Below are 21,327 nucleotides of genomic sequence, written 5' to 3' on the forward strand. Positions count from 1 at the left end.
CTCTCTGGGGACAGATTTTTACAATAGCATTTCATTATTTTATTTCAAGCACTGTTCCAAAACATGAGAGAGCCAAACCCACAAATAATTACAATATCAAACTGCAATACATACACTTGGATTATCAATACCACCCTTCTCTCTTTCCATTAACGAGAAAAACAGACTCTATTATGTTTGTTTTGATTACAGAGTTCTGTTTCAAGCTCCTTGTCCCTTCTCAGCAAATTTTTGCCAATAGATGAAACCCAATCTGGTAATCAAGTCCAGCAAGTACATAGAAATGCATATACAAATGAATAAATATTGGTTTGTTTTACAGAGCTCAAAATTATAAGAAAAAGAATTTTTAAAATATCATTAAAGTATTCTTAAAAAGTAGAAGAAAGTGAAATATGCATCTGCAAGGGCATATACAAAATGGATTTGGTAGCCAATCAAGAAAGAATGAACAAAAGTCTTTATAGCACCATGCACCAAGGAATAATATCCATTTGTGAAATTATTTTATGAGAAACAGCCAAAAGTTATAAAGTTCCCTGGGTAGAAAAATCACAAACCAACAGGCACTATAAGGATTATTATATAGATTTCCCTATGAAGTAAAAGTACAATGGTGAAACATATCAACAACTCTATAATAAAAGAAGTGAAATACAAATTGACATAAGTATCTTCAGTTTTGAAAGTTTTAAAATACCATAACTTACAGCAAGCACCAGACTTACTTTGATTAACAGCACTGTCTCTATTCCCCTCATGTCAATCAGGCTGTTGGCAACAACTGCATTATCTATTTCTAAAGCTGTCAGAACTGTTGGAAACTCAGGATGATAAGCAGCTCTACGAGACAAAAATACGCAAGGGTTAGCTTACCAGATTTGAATTAAAAAATTTTTTTAAATGGGTGTGCAGATTACAGACAAGATGGCCATGGAAAATATGATAACAATTGAAAACATATCTGTAATAGGTTTATTTTATTTACTTAGCAAACATTTATATAATACTATGTGCCAGGCACTGTTCTAAGCATATTACAAACATTAACTCATTTCATCCTCATAACAACCCTATGAGATAGATACTACTATTCACTCCATTTTTTTTACAGGAATGTTGAGGAAGTGTTAGAGAGTTTAATAAGTTCCCCAACATCATAAAGCTAGTTAAGTAGACGTTAGGACTTAAACAAGGCAGCTCAGCTCTATAACCCAGAATCTTTATTATGCTCTGTTGCCTTACGATAGCAAGTAAGTATCAACCTCCTTAAACTTTTTACTGATAGCAAATGTAAAAGTCAATTAATTAAAAAACCACTTTAAAAAGCTTAATTTTCCCATTACATAAAACAATAAACAGAATAAACAAAAAAAAAAAAATGAAGTTTATTATCATCACAGAGGAAAGAGGAAAGAAAAACATATCCCTATGAATTGCAATTTGGGGCTCCGTCAAAGACATTCAAGATTTCCACTGAAAAATTCAATCATATGAGCTTACTGTAAGCATTGAAGAAGGACACACCAAAGTTAACAGAACAGGAGCCATGACTATCTAGGGGGAATGGTGTCTTTGTACAAATATATATGTTTTATATTTATTCATTCATTAATTTGGCATGTACTTACTGAGCACCTACTATGTGCCAGGTGCTGTCCCACAGGATAAAGATACAGCAGTAAACAAAATAAACAACGTCGTTCTCCTCAGGGCCCTTACATTCTATTGAAGGGACAGACATTAATGAAAAAGGAAGAAGAGAAAAATGGCATACTATATTTTACACAGAAAGGTCGGGAAAAGCCTCCCTTAGATGTCACCCAGCAGACACCTGAGAAATGGGAGCCACATGGCATCTTGAAGAGCTGCATTTCAGCCAGAAGAAATGGCAACCACAAAGGCCCCAAAGGATAAGGCAGAAGGCGAGAGGCCACCACCTGCTGTGGCAGCCTGAGCAGTGGGCGCAGTGCTCTCGGGGATAATGACAGAGAGAGAGAGACAGTGAGGATACCACTGGTGTGGGCCACGAAGGCCCTGGGAAGGTTCCCAGCGAGGGCAACGGGATGGGAAAGCTTAGGGCATGTTGAGCTGAGCAATGACAGGATCTGACTACTCTGGCTGCTAAACTGAGACTGAGTGGCAGGGAGCCAGAAGCAGAAGACCAGCCTATCCCAATACCCAAGTGAGACATGGCGATAGCTTTTACCAGGGCGGAAGCCGCAGAAGTGTTTAGATCCTAGATATATTTTTAAATACAGAAAACAGGATGTGGGGTTGCAGGGAGCAGTCAAGGATGACTGAGATTTTGGGCTTGAACAACTGTATAATGAAAATGGAAAAGACTGTAGAGCAGGTTTTGGGGAGAAATGAAGTTTGGCTTTTAGATGTTAAGTTTGAAATACCTATGACATCTAAGTGGAGAATATATTCTAAATACATCATATTCTGGAGTCCAGAGAAAAGAGCAAGGTATGAATTTGGTATTCATTGGTATATGAACTGTATTTTAAGCCATGAAACTAGACTCAGTTCACCTAGGAAGTAAGTGCATGGAGAAAAGAGGTCTGGAGCACTGATTAAAATATTTAGAGGTTCCCTGTTGAGGAAGAATAAGCAAAGGAAACTGAAGGAAAAAAAAAAAAAAAGAACACCTATAGAATTAGGAAAACTAAAAGAGTAAGATCCTAGAAGCCAAGTGAAAAACGTTTTCAGGAAGAATGAGATGATCAAGTGAGTCCAATATTGCTGATACGTCAAGTCAGTGCGTAGTAAAGATGGACTACTGAATTAATAAGCAACATGAGTTTCATTGGTGTCTTGACGATTTGTTTGGGATGTGGTGAAGCTACAAAAGCCTGAATGCAGCAAGTTCAAGGAGAGACAAATTAAAGACTCAGACAACTCTTTTGAGGAGTTCTTCCTGTAAAGAGAAACAGAAATGGGATGGTAGTAACTAAACCACCTCCTTAGGATAAAAGCTCAAATGGAAGTAAAAACAAGGAAAGAAAAGAGTAGAGTTGCTCTAGAAATGTCAAGCACGGTCAGTGAAACCTAATAGGGAATGAGGGTGAGAATGGAAAAGACGTTGGGGTATAAGAGGGCAAGGATGTAGTCCGAGATTCTGGTGAAAAGCAAATTCTGGCCAGTCCATTGAAAACAGGTTTCTATGCTAGGAAGCAGTAACCATTTTTGAGCAGAAAAATGCCATTATTTAAGATGAGATTGCTACTACTAGCTTGCTCTAAACCACCCAGACACAACCATTCCTTTCTTTTGCTATACTTCTCAAGGATTTATTTCAAATTGGCTTACATTACAATTATTATATGTTGAGAGATGCCATAAGATCAGTAGATAAGAGCTAAAAGTAGAAAGGAATAGCAGTAATGAGAAGTCAGTGACAAGAGACAGGGAGAGGATACCAAGAAATAGGTCCACCAAACATAGTTAAATAGAAAGCCTGAATAGGACAAGAGGGGCACATAAAATCCAGACACACATAATAGGCCTCACTGGTAAGGAGAGGTACAGATAGGCACTGTGACAAAATGGATTTCTAAAGTCAAGTAGAAAGAAATATACCACAATTTAAAATATAGAGTAAAAACATTTAAGGTTTGTGCTTTTATTTTTAATGTCTCCAAATATATGAAGAGAGAGCGATCCTAGAATTTTAATAAACAGCACCTTCTTTATACCTGGAAAATTCTGATTTACTCACAAATGCATGAACCTGTTTCCAAGTAGGGAGCACACCAGCCACTCAGGAGGAAGTAACTGCTCACCAAGATGAGAGGGGTAGCTGCTGGTAAACCCCAAGGACCCCATCCCTCAGTAGCTTTGACCCCTGTCTTACATAATGGCAAAGTCCTGAACTAAGGAGGAATGATTAAATGTTCCAGATGGGGTCTCTGCTCACCTGCAGTAACCCTAGTAAACCTGAGAATGTAATGCTGTTTACATGCTTGTCTTCCCCATGACATCACTCACTACTGAATGGCAACTGTCACTCAGTGAGGGCTGCCCAGCATTTCACACAATAGACATTCAATACAATTTTGCCTCAAAAAAGGTGGATGCGGGATGAGTTAGAAGAGGAAGACTACAGGCAGAATAAAACAAAGACTTAATTAACGGGAACTTGAATATGAGAATGGTGACGAGAAAAGAGAAGTAAAAAATGACTGTCTAAAGTGTCTTTAAGATGATGAAGTTGAAGCATTCCTACGTCTTAACAAGGTACCACGGTCAAAGACTTCCTCTGCTATATTATTATATAGTGACACATATATATAGAGAGAGAGCAATTTTATACGGTTTTATACATACATAGTCAAACATAGATGTGGGGACTACAGAAAGAGAGAGGACATGACATTCAGGTTTCTAGCTCAGACAACTGTGAATAAAGTGATATACACAGAAAAGAAATACGAGAGGTTTGGCAAAGAGTAGGAGTTCAACTTTGGACATGTTACATTTGAGAGAACTGTGGAACATTTAGGTCAAGAAGTCTAAAAGACAGCCATAAAAATTAGTCTGTAACTCAAGAAAGACATCTGGGTCTGACTTCTGCTTTTTGGCAAGATGGAGTTAACAGAAGCCAGATTTACTGTCTCACCTGAAGAACAACTGAACCATGCAAAATTATGAAACAATAGCTTACAAAACAGTGGACACTGAGTAATGAAGGACAGTGATACTCAATGAATGGGAAAACCAATGAGAGGAGCCCTACAGTTGTCCCAGCTTACTGCCTTAAGAGATATGCCAGACCACAGAGGAGGAAGGAGAACTAAAGCAGATCCCAGCAGACTCCCTGAGTTGAAAAGATGCAGTTGAAAGTCCATGGAGATCAAGGCAGCTAGTTTCTAGGACACAGTACCAAAGAAGAGAGAACTGCACGAGAGCCAAGTTGAGAGAGCTGCAGAGGGCCTCACTCAAGCACTCAGAAAGTACCAATCAGTGCATGCATGTGAGGAAATTACCTGGGGCTGAGGAAAGAACCATTAGGAAGGATTAGAGAGAACAGTGCCTGGTGTTTACACAACGTCTCAAACAGCAGCTGTTCTCTTGAGACAGACTAGAAAAACTGATAGTTCCCAGGGCATTGGGTAGTGTACACAGGAAAGTCTCAACTCAGTAGTATGGGAATAATTAGGCCTAGACTGAGCACTGTGCATCAGATTCACCTAAAAAGTTATAAAAGTAAGACTGTCAGAATCAAACTGTTTCCAAGTTTACTGTACCCCAGAACAAAGCTCAAGATGTACAGAAATACAAAAATATCTGATATTCAAAAACAAGGTAAAATTCACAATGTGTGGCATCCAATCAAAGATTGCCAGGCATGAAAAGAGGCAAGAAAATACAAACCATCAGGAGAAAAACCTATCAAAACTGACCCAGAACTGACACATTAGTAAAGACATCAAAATAGTTACTATAACTGTATACCATATGTTCTTAAGACATACAAGAGATTTTAAAAAGATCCAAATTGAATTCCTAGAGAAATAAACAACAGTACCTGAAATGAAAACTAACCTAGATGGGATTTGTAATAGATTAGATAACGCAGAAGAAAGGATTGGTGAACTTGAAGGCATAGCAGTAGAAAACAATAACAAACAAAAGACACAAGTAAACAAGAAAGCAAGAAGAAAAGAAGAGCATCAGTGAGCTGTGGGATGACTTTCAGCAGCCTAATTATACACGTAGTTGGAGTCCCTGAAAGAAAGGAGAGGGGAGACAGAAAAATATTTGAAGAAATAATGGCTAAAAAACTTCCAAATTTGATGAAAAACTTTTAAGTCCACAGATCCATCAACAAGCTCAACAAATCCAAAACACAAGAAACATGGAAACTACAACAAGGCATATCATAATCAAATTGATAAAGAGAAAATCTTAAAGGAGATGCTGAGTGGAACCCTGGTATGGGTGAGACTGTGAGAGGAACACATGAAGTGGGCAGTGACAACAAAGCTATGGAGAACACCAAGATAAAAAGGAGTAACAGATAAAGGAAGGCACCCCTGCCCCCACGAATAGGCTGAGAAAAAGGCGGAAGGAGAATCAAGAAAATGGTGTCTCAGTAACCAAAGGAGCACAGTCTTCTCAGCAGCTAGTCTAACCCTTAAATAGGATTATTTCCAAACTTCCTACCCAACTCCTAAAGCCCTCATTCTCAACACATGAACTTACTGCCTACTTTCAAGAAAATTTACATTATACTGCACAAACTTAGCTCAACTTCACACCCCTTCCTTCAATTATAAATATACACATACATGCTCATCCTAAAGGATCTTGTCCTCCTCTTGGTCACAGCCAACCTTTCACCTGTGCTGTTTGCTATTCCCTCCTGTTTCCAATAGGATGTGACTCTATCCTCTCTCCACAAAATATCTCTTCATTCTACTTTCCTTTCCAACTAGTCTAAATCTTCTATTTCTTAAATTTTTAGAAATAAAATAATCTGTGTCAATAGTTTCCCACTCATTCCCCAATCCACTCCTTCTTTCCCCTTATTCCTCTGAAACTATTCTTGATAAGGTCACCAACATCAATAACATTTGATTCCCAATTATTATAATTAAACTCTGATTAAATATTATCTCAGCAATATTTTAAAATAAGTGATTCCCCTTCTTAAAACTCTTACTTCTGGAGAAACTAAGATGGCAGCTAGGTGAGACAGGGCAAAAAAAAACACCTCCGTGAAAAACACTAGATAAAAACCAGAAAGTGACCCAAATACCAGTTACAGCGATGCGCCAGCTGGACGAGGTCTGCTAGTTCCACAGGGACCGTATACTTGGTGAAACCGGGAGTCTGCATTCTGAAACAAGTGAGTAAGCTGGCTCAAAGACCCGCAACTGCGCGGCAGTCTGGGGAAGCCAGGGGTTGGCGTTTGGAGACCAACTGGTTCTTTTAAAAAAAAAGGGAAAAACCCAGGAGCGGCTGCAGTTGTGATAGTGGGAACCACACAGTAAAACACAGCAAGAGGGGGCTGGGCCAGCCTCTCGGTGTCTGGCCTGGAAGATAGCTCGCTGCAGATACTCTCGGGGCCGGAGGAATGGAGGGGAGAGCCGGAAGCAGAAAGAAACCCCACGGCTAGCAGCTGGCTCCCCGGAGGGCTGGATAAACTCCTGCCCGGGGCTGTACCCACAGCCCAGAGCCCCGCCAGTTGTCCCGGAGTTGGAAAGGAGGAACTCTGTGAGGAGAGGGGTGTTGAGACGCCCCGTTCGGCCATTTTTGCATCAGGTTGAGAGCACTCCTGCATGCACTGGTGACGTAGCACAGCATTCCCTCGGCAAAGGTCCTGGAGGATTGTGGCTGGGCGGGGGGACCTGCTCGGAGAACCCAGGGACACTACGCCAAGTCTGGTGGTTTGTGGGACAGCAAGAGAGAGGGTCTGGGGCTGAAATGAAATGAAGGATTAGACTCTTGCGGCGGCCTTGAATCTCCAGGAACCTGGAGGATTTGAATATTAAAGCTGCCCTTCCTCCCTGGCCACCCGTACACATGACCCACATTCAGGGTGGACGGCTCCAGCAACACCCAAACCGAGTTCTTCAACTGAACCCCACAAGAATCATTTCTCCACACACACCGCGGGGACAAGGTGGAGAACTGACCTGAGGGGTATAGGTGACTCACAGACGCCATCTGCTGGTTAGTTAGAGAAAGTGTACACCACCAAACTGTTTCTGAAAAATTAGATTGTATCTTTTCTTTACAACTTGAAAGAACACTATCAAGCAAAGCAAAGGCCAAGAGGCCAAAAACAACAGAAAATCTTAATGCATATGATAAAACCAGATGATATGGAGAATCCAACTCCAAACACACAAATCAAGACATCAGAAGAGACACAGTATCTCGCACAATTAATCAAAGAACCACAATCGAGGAACGAAAACATGGCAAAGGATTTAAAGGACATCAAGAAGACCATGGCCCAGGATATAAGTGACATAAAGAAGACCCTAGGAGAGCATAAAGAAGACATTGCAAGACTAAATAAAAAAATAGAAGATCTTATGGAAATAAAAGAAACTGTTGGCCAAATTAAAAAGACTCTGGATATTCACAATACAAGATTAGAGGAAGCTGAACATCGTCTCAGTGTCCTGGAAGTCCACAGAACAGAAAATGAAAGAACAAAAGAAAGAATGGAGAAAAAAATTGAAAAAATCAAAATGGATCTCAGGGATACGACAGATAAAATAAAACGTCCAAACTTAAGACTCATTGGTGTCCCAGAAGGGGAAGAGAAGGGTAAAGGTCTAGAAAGAGTATTCAAAGAAATTGTGGGGGAAAACTTCCCCAACCTTATACACAATATAAATACACAAAGCATAAATGCCCAGTGAACTCCAAGTAGAATAAATCCAAATAAACCCACTCCGAGACATATTCTGATCAGACTCTCAAATACTGAAGAGAAGGAGCAAGTTCTGAAAGCAGCAAGAGAAAAGCAATTCACCACATACAAAGGAAACAACATAAGACTAAGTTGTGACTACTCAGTGGCCACCATGAGGCGAGAAGGCAGTGGCATGACATATTTAAAACTCAGAGAGAGAAAAATTTCCAACCAAGAATACTTTATCCAGAGAAACTCTCCTTCAAATTTGAGGGAGAGCTTAAATTTTTCACAGACAAATGCTGAGAGAGTTTGCCAATAAAAGGCCTGCCCTACTTCAGATCCTAAAGCAAGCCCTACCAACAGAGAAACAAAGAAAGGAGAAAGAGACATAGAGAATTTTAACAGACATATATAATACCTTACATCCCAAATCACCTGACACTCATTTTTCTCTAGTGATCACAGATCTTTCTCCAGAAGGGACCATAAGCTGGGACATAAAACAAGCCTCAATAAATTAAAAAAAAAAAAAAAAAAAAAATTTGAATGTACTCAAAGCACATTCTCCAACCACAATGGAATACAAATAGAAGTTAATAATTTTTGAACTGTAACTCCACTATTTATTTCCTACATGATATAAAATACACAAACTCTAATGACAAATCAGTGGTTTTGAATTCAATGTAAAATATGTAATTTTAGACAACTATATAAAGGTGGGGGGATGGAGGAGTATAGGAACATAGTTTATGTGTCCTATTGAAGTGAAGGTGGTATCAAAGAAAAACAAGATTGTTATGGATTTAAGAGGTTAATTTTAAGCCCCACAGTAAACACAAAGAAATTATCAGAATATAACCATAGAGATGAAAAGTAGAGTATGGGTTAAGAAAAACGGGGGAAGGGGCAATGTGGAGTTAAGAAAGGAGTGTAGGGTTGCTGTTTGAGGTGAAGGAAAATTTCTAGTAATGGATGGTGGGAAAGAGCTTTACAACATTCTAAATGTGATTAATCCCACTAATGGAAGGCTAGGGAGGGGGTGGAATGGGAAGATTTAGGCTGTATATATGTTTCCACAACTGAAAAGAAAAAAAAAAGACAGTCTAAATAGATGACAATTGAATGCCAAGGATGAACTTGGATGGGATTGGAGGATGGAGGACAGGAGGCTCAAAGGAACACAGTTGAGACGTAAGGAAAAGGAAATACAGAATGTAAGCTTTGTACCATTGTTGAATCTCTTGAACTTCTTAGCTGCGCTTAATGGGATTGCATAAAAGAATGTTCCTGTTCATGGGAAGTGTATATGTGAATTATAGTGTATGTTCAAGGATGTGTGTAGCTAGCTCTCATGTGTTCAGAAGCCAGAGCAATAGATGATGGATGATAGATAGGGATGGAGGCAGGGAAAGAAATAGCGATGTGACAGCATGTTAAAGTTGGTGGATTGGGCTATCGGGGGAGGGGGGTCAGGGTATGATGGAATTTTGTGTATGGGATTAGTATTGTTTTTGCAACTGTTCCTATTAACTTTGAATTTATTTCAAAATAAAATTAAAAACAAACGAACAAACAAACAAAAAAACTCTTACTTCTCTTCATTTCTATGACACCACTCTCTCCTGGTTCACCCCTGTCTCTGACTTTTCATTCTCAGATCTGGTATCATCTTCGTCTGATCACTCCTTGTACTCAAAAGTTGCAACCTCAGTTCTTTCTGTTCTCACTCATTCTTAAATTTTTCCTGGTTGATTTCATCTACTCATGAAACTCAGGTACTAACTAGTGATGACTCCTGAAGCATCCAATGTGAGAAAAAAGAGAGAGTGTCTAAGAGGCTCTACTAAACATTCAGACTCTCAAGATATCATAAAGTACACTCAGTATATACAGGATAAGAAACGCAACACGCCAGCAAGGCAGTGTTAGGCGTTCCTCTCCCATGGGAGTCCTTATAGCAGTTCCTACAGCTGCCTGGGAACTATTCTTGTTGGTTCCCAAGTGACAGTTCCAGTGCAAGAGGATATTGCTCACAGAAGTATCTCTCATAACAATCTTAACAGGAATAGGTTCCACGGTCCCCACACAAGGGAAATGCGTCATTACAAGAGTCACACACTGGCATCCCACCAGGTATTTAGAGTTCTCCCAGTTCCAAACGCAAGGAACCTGTATCAAGGAATCATTTTTACTGTAAACAATTTGCTTGGTAACACAGCTGAAATCTCACTTTTTTCAGGTTTTACAAACTCAAAAGCAGTTTTTAATTCTATATTCCCCTAAATCACTTGTTTGTTAACTCCTTCAGCTAGTCACTCCAGCCAGAAACCTAGGAATAACCTTTAATTCTTCCTTCTCGTACATTCAATTAATACATTTTATTGACTTTGTCCTAAGTCTCTATTCCTTCCTATCAATAACACAAATGCCATCTTTTACAGAATAACTTAAATTGTCACACCTTCATGTTTTTTGCATGTAGAATTCCATTTGCCTAGAAGGCAACAAACCCTTTCTGTCACTTGACAAATTCATCAGTTAAAATACTGATGTTTTATCATTTTTCCTCAGAATTCTTCCCTGACATACCTAATAAGCATTAAGCATGCCCTCATATGGACTGCATCTGCATCTTGAAAGCCAATTTTATCAATGTGTCAAACAATAAATCAGAGACAATGTGGCGGTTTGGAGCAATATACCCCAGAGAAACACATTCCTAAACTGAATGCATTCCTGTGGGCGTGAACCCATTGTAAATTGATCTTCTGATGACGTTACTTCTGTGAAGGCCTGACCCAACCCAATCCCAATGGGTCTTAATCCTATTACTGGAGTCCTTTATAAGCAGAATGAAATTCAAACAGAGGGAGAGAAACCCAAGGTAATCAAGAGGGGAAGGTCAAAGGAAACCAGAAGAGGAGAGGCCAGGAGAGGCCGCCTCCGTGTGCCCTGCCATGTGACAGAGGAACCCAGGACCAAGGATGACCAGTAGCCAGCCCCAGAACACTACTCCTCAGGAAGAAAACATCGCCTTGCTGATACTTTGATTTGAACTTTTTCCAAGTCTCAAAACCATGAGCTAATAAATTCCCATTTGTTTAAGCCAATCCACTGCATGGTATTTGCTTGAGCAGCCAAGAAAATAGAAATAGACAATTAGTTATGTTTGCATGCAAAGTTACTCAAATATGAGGGACATAATGCATTACACATATCAATAAACCAAAGCAAAACTAGGATTTGTAAGAAAAAGTAGAGACAGGAGAAAAAAATGTTACACAGTCTGGGACTAGGGAGATGTATCATGTACATTTTATGTGAAGTGATTAGCCAGCAGCTAGCAAAGAAGCCAGTGTCTCCTTGAGAAGGTTGGTTAGGGTCATTAAAGAAAACAATTGTCAGCTGTTTATGGATTCTGAGACATATCTTGAGAGTTTATCTGTGGATACGGTATATCCAGGCAATGAGTGACAATGCCCTTCCGTGGGACCTCCATCTTAATTTGGCTAGGTCTACATCAAATCCCACAGTATAATTATAATGATCAGTATAATTTCCATGCCATACTGTATCTGTTAATCTGTATTGTCTCCCATAATAGTGTGAAGTACCTCAAGGGCAGGTTATCTCTTATCTATATATCTCCAATGCCTAGAACTAGGGCGTCCACTGAAATTAAAGAAGTGATTTGATGAAATATTATAAATAATAGTATGGATATGATTAACATTAAAAATGCTTTAATTCCATCTGACCTTCTAACATGATTCAGCAAAACCAGAAACAGTATTTAACTACTGATGCATTACCTGTGTCTTACATCATACATCTCACTCCGAAACTCGGAAACTATTATCTGTGGCCGGGAAGTCCCTGGTAAATAAAACCTTTTCATCAGTGCTTGAAGCACTCTTTCATCAGCATGATTATGGCAACAATAGGCCTGCAGAAGTCCTTTTAAACAAGATTCAATAGCCAAAGCAAGCTCAGGATCCTGAAGATGAATGCAAGCTCCTGAGTAACAGAAAGATATATAAGGATTCATAAATACTTATTCTGAAATAGTAATGTAACTCTTATAATAGTTCATGAATGACTTCAAAATAATTTTTTTAATAAGAATAGCAATTTTTTTTATTAAATTCAGTTTTACTGAAATACATTCACACACCAATCATCCATGATATACAATCCACTGTCCACAGTATGATAACATAGTTATGCATTCATCACCACAATCTATCTCTGAACATTTTCCTTACATCAGAAAGAACCAGAACAAGAATAAAAAATAAAAGTGAAAAAAGAACACCCAAATCATCCCCCCATCCCATCCCATTTGTCCTTTAGTTTTTATCCCCATTCCTCCACTCATCCATACACTAGATAAAGGGAGTGTGAGCCACAAGGTTTTCACAATCACACTGTCACCCCTTGTAATCTACGTTTATTATATAATCGTCTTCAGGAGTCCAGACTGCTGGGTTGGAGTTTGGTAGTTTCAGGTATTTACTTCTAGCTATTCCAGCACATTAAAGCCTAAGAGGTGTTATCTATACAGTGCATAAGAATGTCCACCAGAGTGACCTCTCGACTCCATTTGGAATCTCTCAGCCACTGAAACTATTTCATCTCATTTTGCATCCCCCTTTTGGTCAAGAAGATACTCTCAGTCCCACGATGCCGGGTCCACATGCATCCCCGGGAGTCATTCTCTGCGTTTCCAGGGAGATTTACACCCCTGGGAGTCGGGTCCCACGTAGGGGGGAGGGCAGTGAGTTCACCTGTCGAGATGGCTCAGTTAGAGAGAGAGAGGGCCACATCTGAGCAACAAAGAGGTACTCAGGGGGAGACTCTTAGGCACCATTACATACAACTTTAGACTCTCCTTTGTGGTAATGAGCTTCATAAGGGCAAGTCCCATGCTCGAGGGCTCAGCACATCAAACCGCCAGTCCCAATGTTTGTGACAACATCAACACCAGTCCAGGTGAGGATGTCCAACACATCCGCACCTTCCCCCAGATCCTCAGGGCTGGGGAGGGGGAGGCTGTAAATATATTTTTTATTATCTGCCCAAATTACTCTAGGATGTGTCACTATTTCACTCCAGCCTATACTAACCTACCGTATCTCACTTCCTATTCAAAGTTCCATGCAATTGTGGTGTTTGAACAAATCGACTGTAGAGTTGTACCGTTTAGAAAATTTAGATCCTGTACCAAACAGATATCTATTCCCTTGGTCTCATATGAAAGTTGAAGTTTTAAAACACAACCAGTTTCAACTTTTACCCTTTGGCCTGGCTTGCCCTGGTCTTAACCAGACCTGCTTCATTCATATCACTAATTGAAGTCTGGGCTCTTTTTCAGTTTTTTTTTTTTTTTTTTGACAGTGGCTGTATGCACTAATACTGACATTCATATCTGCCGAGCTCTAGCTCTGAGTTTCAGGTGTCTCAGAGATATGCATTGTTCCAGAGACCAATCAGGTTATACGCTAGGGGATCAGCATCTCAAAGTTTAGAGATAGGCATTACAATTCAGGGATAGAGTTAACTGCTGTAAGAGCTTACAATCTAGGGACTATTATAATTATTGTGTCCACGTTAGGCTATGTTCTAAGATTCAATTCTGAGTTTACACATTGTAGTTAGTCCATATTGGTGAGGCATCATCCCTCTCACCATGTTTTCTCCAACACTTTTACTCCTATATATATATATTTTCCTACTTTTATAGAGTTATGTTCACATACCATACATACAGTTTAAATGATGTTAGAGATCTTATTAACTGAATATGTTAATGTTTTAATAAATATTAAAGATCTTAATTGAATGGGAAATCCCAATATAGCCACACCATACACTGGGGAGAAAACCCACCAAATCTTGCAGACAAAAAATCTGCTACTCAAACATAAATCAACAGTAGACTTTTCTATGGAAGTTTATACTACTCCAGCCTCTTAATGGTGTTGTGAAAATCAAGTTGCAAGATTCAGATTCTTTATTATTTTCTGAAAAGCTGATTACTATCGGGATTTTAGATTTTGGAAGGGATAAAAGAAATTCATTCACTAAAATGAATCCTAATATATAGGTATACCACATTTAAATAAAGAAACATTACTACATACTTAAATATAGTACTTTTTTGTATTTATAGCATCATGCTAATCTAATGTACAGAATTAAGAGAGAACTCCCCAGGAGAACAACCTGACTAAATTAGAAAATTATATTTTCACACATACATATGGGATAATAATACCTATGGGATAATAATTAACCACAGGATTTACATTTGGAAGAGGACCTTAGAAATCCTGTTGTCCAACCTAAACTGAAACTGAGATAGAAAAGTAATTTGTATTAAGGTTACACAAAACCCAGGTGAACGTTCTTTCAACTACATTCTGATGTCTGTGGATTTTCTAATGAATCAATTACATTCAAATTAGTTCATTCACTCATTCAGGAGGAAAATCAGAACTACATTATCCAAAACGCTGTAGTTATTTTTTCTTTTCCTAACTTCTCTTTCTTTCGACTACTTTGTACATAAAAAATACAAAAGGAAAGCCACAAAGCTTAAAGTGATTTTACCATTATTTCTTAAAATAGGTACAATTAAAGCCCACATATAACTAGACAGTTCTTTGTTAATAAAGCTTTAAAACGAGAATCAACAGACCCATTTCTGAAAATGAAAACATACTTCTAATATTTACTATATCTTCATTAAATGGTAACAAATACCTAAAGGGCCTACAGGTTTGTGTGTAAAATGTCCTTGTCTATAAGCATCATCTACTGCTTCAAGAAGAGCTGGAACCTGAGGGCCAAATCTTTTCAGTCGATCAGTTTTACTATCTTTCAATTCTTTTAGTTGCCTGTGATTACTGATCAGTTTATGCTTCACATCTAATTCTTCTCCTCTAAAAAATAAAAGTAGAAAAACAAAATAGAGATGTGATACAGTTACATAAAAACATTCAGTCCTTGCTCATAACACCTGGATACCAACAATGACCCAGCTACTCTAAAAACTAAAATCAGGAGACCTTATTTGATAACAATTGCATTTCCAGAGAAAAATAATTGGAAGTACTCAAAACTTGGCATGAAAAAGTGATGCGACAGTGATAGGCTAGCAATCTCAGACTGTCCAATTTTACAAGTCTAAGAAAAGTCTTAGAGAAATAATTTTTTTAAAAGACCCCTTATGTAGAAGAAACAAAAACTATGTTCTCTCTCTTCATACAAAAAGCAAAACTATATGATATTCAAGTAATTGAAAAAAAATCATTCTAACAATTATGTAATTCCAACTTACTTAACTCTGTTATGTTCTTCTTTGTCTTTTTCTATGGCCTGCTGAAACTGTTCAATCTCCTGATTAACTGAACTTTCTTGATCCTGTAGGGCCTTCATTTTCTCTTTTAACCAGCATATTTTTTTTTGCCTTTCCAACCGCTCAGGTTCCAAAGATTGATGGGTACTAGCAGAAAATAACCCAAAATGGAAAATGTTAAATGAAAAGCCTAACATTTTAAAAACACATACAAACCAATGTGAGAAAATTCCTTTAGCAACAATACAAAAAATACAATATCCTATTTCATCTTGATTACTTTATCACAAAATAAGGTAATCAGGAAAATTACAAAGTAGCCACCCACCTTTTTTTCAGTTCTTCAATTTTTTTACAAAGCTGCTCATCATCTTTCTTTAATGCTTTATATTCATTTAGTGAACGGTTATATAAAATCTAAAAAGAAATCAGATACACTTTAGTAAAATGAGACAACAAATATCCCATTTAAGTCACTTTTGCCGTATCTTCAAATCAGTTGCTAAATAAACATAAATATATTTTCTAAATAAAGCATATAAATGGTCACTTGCAATCATTACATTTTTTTTAAGTCTCAAAGGAATACATTTTAACCCAATTACAAACCTCTAGTTTTAAACATAAGTGAAAAACATTTATATTTGATATGCAGTTTTAAATATTCCAGGTTTGAAAAGTTCTCTCACCTCAGCTTCATTATAGGCCCTTTTCTTAGCAGTTACATCTGCTTTCAATATCATACATTCTGGTGCTCGTGCATTTGTCTCTTGACTAATTTTTTCTAGTTTATCTTGAATATCCTTGTATTTTTTTTCTGCTTCATTCAGCCTTACCTTTAAGCAAAGAATAACCTGTGAGTATATATTTTATTTTTCATCAATGAACAGAAAAATTTAAAAATAGTTACATATAGTCCACATTCCACTAATAAATTTAATTTCACTCTGACTCAATAAACCCAAGACATTAGGTAAGCAAATATAATTATATAAAATGTTAAAATATAATTGAATTTTAGCTCCATATTTATTTATCTAACAAATGTGCTATCCTCTAAGGATAAAAAGATACAATAAAAATTCTCTTCAAATAAAACCATTAAAGAGAGAGACAATTTAGCAGCGAAACAGACACACAACCTGCTAATATAGTAGGGAGCTGCCTAAATAGGACATGCTTATTTATTACAGTGAAGCACAGAGAAAAAACCCGTAGGTTGACCTGAAAATTGGGAATGCCTTCAAAGAGGAAGTGGCATTTGAGCCAAGACCTGAAAGATTAATTAAAGTGCACCAGAAGACAAACTGGGGAAGAGTGCTAGAGGCAAATGGAAGAGCAGGTATAAGACATTAATGCCTACTTTAGGAATTAAAAATATTGCTGGAGCTTACACTGAAAAGGCAGTAAGAGATGAGGTGAAGGGTGGAAAGGCCTTGAACTCCATAATGAAGAGCTGACAACTGCACCCTCCAGGCAATAAGGAGACAGGATACAGCAAATCTACAAGTTAGATCACTCTAGAAGTACTTGGAAGGCAGGGTAGAATGGTAAAATTAGAGGGAAAGGATTTCAGTAAGAAGTTAACATAATATTATGGGGCAAAAAATAAGTTGGGATCAAAATGAGGCACTGAAAATAGGGATGGATTAGGAGGGACAGATATGGGAACTATTTAGAGCAGGGGTCAACACAGTTTTACTTTAAATAGACAAATAATATATATTTTAGGCTTTGTGGGCCATACGATCTCTGTTACAACTACTCAACTCTGCCAAAATGAGCATGGCTGAGTTCCAATAAAAGTTTATTTGCAAGAACAGGCAGCAGGCCACCAAATTTGGCCCAATGGCCAATTTGCCAACCCTCACTTTAGAGGATTTGATGACTAAATGGATATAGAAAATAAGAGAGAGAGATTGACCTAGGGTAATTATCCAGATTTCTGGATCAGGAAATTGGGTAGACAGCAATACCATGTATCAAGATAAGTAACACAGAAAAATAAGAATAGCTTCAGTGTTAGCCATGCTAAGCCTGAAGTGACTGGGACATACAGGCAAAGACATGAAGACAGATATTTCAGTCAAGTGCTCAGGACAGAAGTTTGGATAGGGGACAAAGATTAGGGAATGGTCGCTCTGTAAAATATTTTGGAAGCATCACACAAGAGTGGTAATGATGTTCTATCATCAAATCACATATACTCTGCATGTTTTTCATGAAAACTGAAATTAGGTCCAGCTGTCATAAACTAAACATATACCTTCAGTTTAAAATTAGGTCGACACAAGTTATATCTGCTTTAACCACTATTTCTTCAGAAACCTTCCATTAAGCAGTCATTCTACAAGCAATGATCACACATATTCCAGGTGAAAGGTTTTAAGTAAATCATAATGAGAAGGATATAAATATAAAATGACATCGTCCTTATCTCCAGAAAATTACCATTTACTACAGAGTGCACAAATGCTTAAGTGGAGCAGAAAGGCCTACAGAATTAAGTACCACCCAGCCTCAAGAGCCTCCTCCTCTCATTTGAGAAAAAGGTGAGCATCTATTACTCACAGTGGATTCCATTTTTAGACTGGGAATTACCCAAAGAGAAAAATAACTTAAGGTTTTCCCTATGGTGAGCTAAGAAAGAAGGCTGAGAAGAGAAAAATATTTGGCAAAATTTTTTCTTAGAAATGGAGATTTGAGGTGAGGGAGGTAGTTCCATTTACTACCTGAAGAGGGAGTAAGAAACTCAGCACAGAGATCACCAAGTAAATGTACTATCTCCACCACGTCTGTTATTTTTATATTCTCATCTACTACTCCAACAGAGACTTACTGTATTTACCACTTGCTCAACTTCCACCTCTAGGCCCAAGTAGAGGAGTTCTGTAGCTTTCTTGATTCTTCACATAGTAGTTTTACCTGGGCTCTTCAATCCCCAGTTGAAAATAATCTTAACAGAACTAGCAATTCATCCTCCATATGAAATTTGCCAACAGGCAATCTTGATTTTGGCCTTAAAACTAAGTTCCCTTAAAGTTCTAACAGTAATCTTTGGGCATAGTTTTCAGTTCTGAATTCTTATATTCCCTGACACTTAGCTTTAATGCTACTCTCACTGACTATCACCCTAGCATTCCTTTTTTCCTCAGGTCATTTTTGTGTTTTAGTTCCTTCATGATTCCAAAAGTAAAAGCTCCATCTTCTAGGAATTCTTATTTAGTAACAAAGTCCCATTGCCCACATGCATGAATCTAAGAGTTCTACATCCCTAGCTTCAGACACACTGATCACATCCAAATACAGTACTCGTCTGAAAAGATAACTGTGACAACAATCCTCAGGCAAATATTTCGGTCTTCTTCGTTGGAAAAACGAATTCAAACACAGATAAAAATACAGGTTGAAACTGTCACTTTTGTGGGTCAAAAAACTGCAATTTCATAACCTAATAAATCAATATTAAAAAAACTAATTACCTGCTGTTCTTCCATTTTCCTTTCAAGTCTAGCAGCACGATCTTCTCCAATTTTAATATTATCTCTGATAGCATTCAACTGCTTTTCAATTTCATTGACCTAAAAAGAAATTACATAGCAAGCCACTTACAAGATGAACTGTGCATATATTCAATATGCTACAAATATACTGGCACAAGTAATTAGTGGAAATTACCACTGCCCAAGCCATTTCATGTTTCAAGTATTCTAAATTAGTCTTCATTGTACTTAAACCAGCAATACTTTGAAAACGTTCCTCTTTCTCCAAACACTGACGCTTTAGTTCAGTAAGTCGCTAGAAAAAAGAAAAGATGTATCTCTCATTAACATTGAAAAGACAAATCTTTTTACAAATTGACTGCTTTTGAAAGCAGTACCTAAAGAAGTATTACATTAAGATTTGTTAGGAAATGACTTCTTTAAAACAAAAGTAAAAATATTTTTGGTTCTTTGGTATACCTTTAATCAGTGTAATAATTTTGTTAATTTCTAAAATACAAAAAAATGGCCAAATATTATTCAGATGAAGAAGAGCAAAGGGATAAAATGTTCAAGACCACACAAGTATAGACAAATCCCCAAACTCAGTTTCCTGTTTTCTCTCTAGATTCCGTATCTGATAGACTGGTCTATTCTTACTGGCCAACTAGACCCAGCACCCATTTCAAACATAACAGAAGTGTCAAAAGGAATTTATTTCCAAAAATCAAAGACATTGACATTTTTCTCATCTACGTTCTCTCTTAAAAATAAATAAAATTACCAAATAAACATTAGCAATATATGACACCAGAACAGTCTCTGAAGTGCTTCAGAGTCCATATTCTATACAGCTGGCTAGACAGCCCCTTCTCGTCCTTCATTCTTACTATATTCTACTAGGGCTGTAACACTGCAGATTTATGCTGTCGTATCCATTTCATTTTCCTCTATAAATCTTAGACAGTGATCTCTTCCTTCTGCTACAACAGAAAAAGTGGCTTCATTATACTTAATCCAACCTCCACTCCATATCTAAATTGTGGGCCATAACTCCCTCCCCCTTCTGCCTCCTCAGAGGTCTAAGTCCACAGATTTCATCACCTTATCTTCTAATCTTTATATCCTACTTCTTCCTTTTCACTGCCTCCTTTCCATTATCAGGTTTAAATCTTTACTCGCTTATTTTTCCCACTTACAAACAGAACCACCATGAGGCAGGACAGAATAGGGCATCAAGGCTGTGGTCCCTGGTCTTCTATTCAGCTTTAAAACAGTTAACACAAACCTGCAAAGCTTCAATTGTAGACTTCATGGACCCAAAACTTCCCCTAAAGCTCTGAAGCCTCCCCAAACCATAAACACTTGTAAAATCCTGGGCCCAAAGCAAATTCACAGTTAATGACAAAAAGCATAGGGTCATAAAGGTTGTTAAACATCTGCCCAAAGACAAATTTTAGATATGCAAGGGCAGATCACAATTTCTGATCGCCTGTGATAACTGTCTCCTCCTAGAACAAAGAAGACATCAGGTGTTCAAAGGTCGAGATAAGAAGATCACAGTAAAACTCTCCGATGTAACAAGGCAGCAGCCCACTCCCACTCAGTGCATGCTACTCCTCGAACATGCCCACGTTATCTCTCTAACATGTCTTCTTTTTCTTTCTCTTTAAATAAACTTTACTATTTCTACTGGCCTTCCTGTCTCTGATTTCATTCCACGGCGAGAGTTCCGAACCTGGAACGGGTTTCTGACTGGTACTGCTGCCAGCAGGGTGCCCATCACACTACCACCCATCCTCCTTTAAAATTCTTTTTCCCCTTCTATCCAAGTTTCTTGAAAATTATCTCTCTCACAATTTTTAGCCCCACAGATTTGGCTTCTGCTTTCACCATTACTAAAACTAGTCTTGCCACCACCATCTATGAAGATTGTTGTCACTAAATTCCAAGAGTATTTGTTAGCTCTGGGGTTTTTCCCCTGGTTACTCTGATGGTTGTGCCTGTTTCCTTTTCAAACTCACTATTCCCTTTGCTTCCGTGAACATTTCCCATGAGGCTCAGCCTTAGGCCCACTTTTCCTCTCCCCTGAGGTGATCTCA

General features: G+C 38.0%; 1 protein-coding gene across 2 annotated transcripts in view; it reads right to left on the bottom strand.

The window, feature by feature from the left end:
- The window catches only part of SMC6 (structural maintenance of chromosomes 6), a 102,525-nt gene that overhangs the window by 44,528 nt on the left and 36,670 nt on the right, over window positions 1–21,327 (bottom strand). For both annotated transcript variants that reach the window (XM_037813263.1, XM_037813264.1), the window contains 8 exons: window positions 19,422–19,541; window positions 19,226–19,324; window positions 16,433–16,579; window positions 16,072–16,160; window positions 15,726–15,890; window positions 15,149–15,327; window positions 12,196–12,400; window positions 729–843 (listed from right to left, as the gene is read on the bottom strand). In XM_037813263.1, the coding sequence (XP_037669191.1) occupies window positions 729–843; window positions 12,196–12,400; window positions 15,149–15,327; window positions 15,726–15,890; window positions 16,072–16,160; window positions 16,433–16,579; window positions 19,226–19,324; window positions 19,422–19,541 (1,119 nt within the window). The remainder of the gene's footprint in view (window positions 1–728; window positions 844–12,195; window positions 12,401–15,148; window positions 15,328–15,725; window positions 15,891–16,071; window positions 16,161–16,432; window positions 16,580–19,225; window positions 19,325–19,421; window positions 19,542–21,327) is intronic.

This window comes from Choloepus didactylus, chromosome 20, assembly GCF_015220235.1.
Source record: "Choloepus didactylus isolate mChoDid1 chromosome 20, mChoDid1.pri, whole genome shotgun sequence".
Taxonomy (NCBI): Eukaryota; Metazoa; Chordata; class Mammalia; order Pilosa; family Megalonychidae; genus Choloepus; species Choloepus didactylus.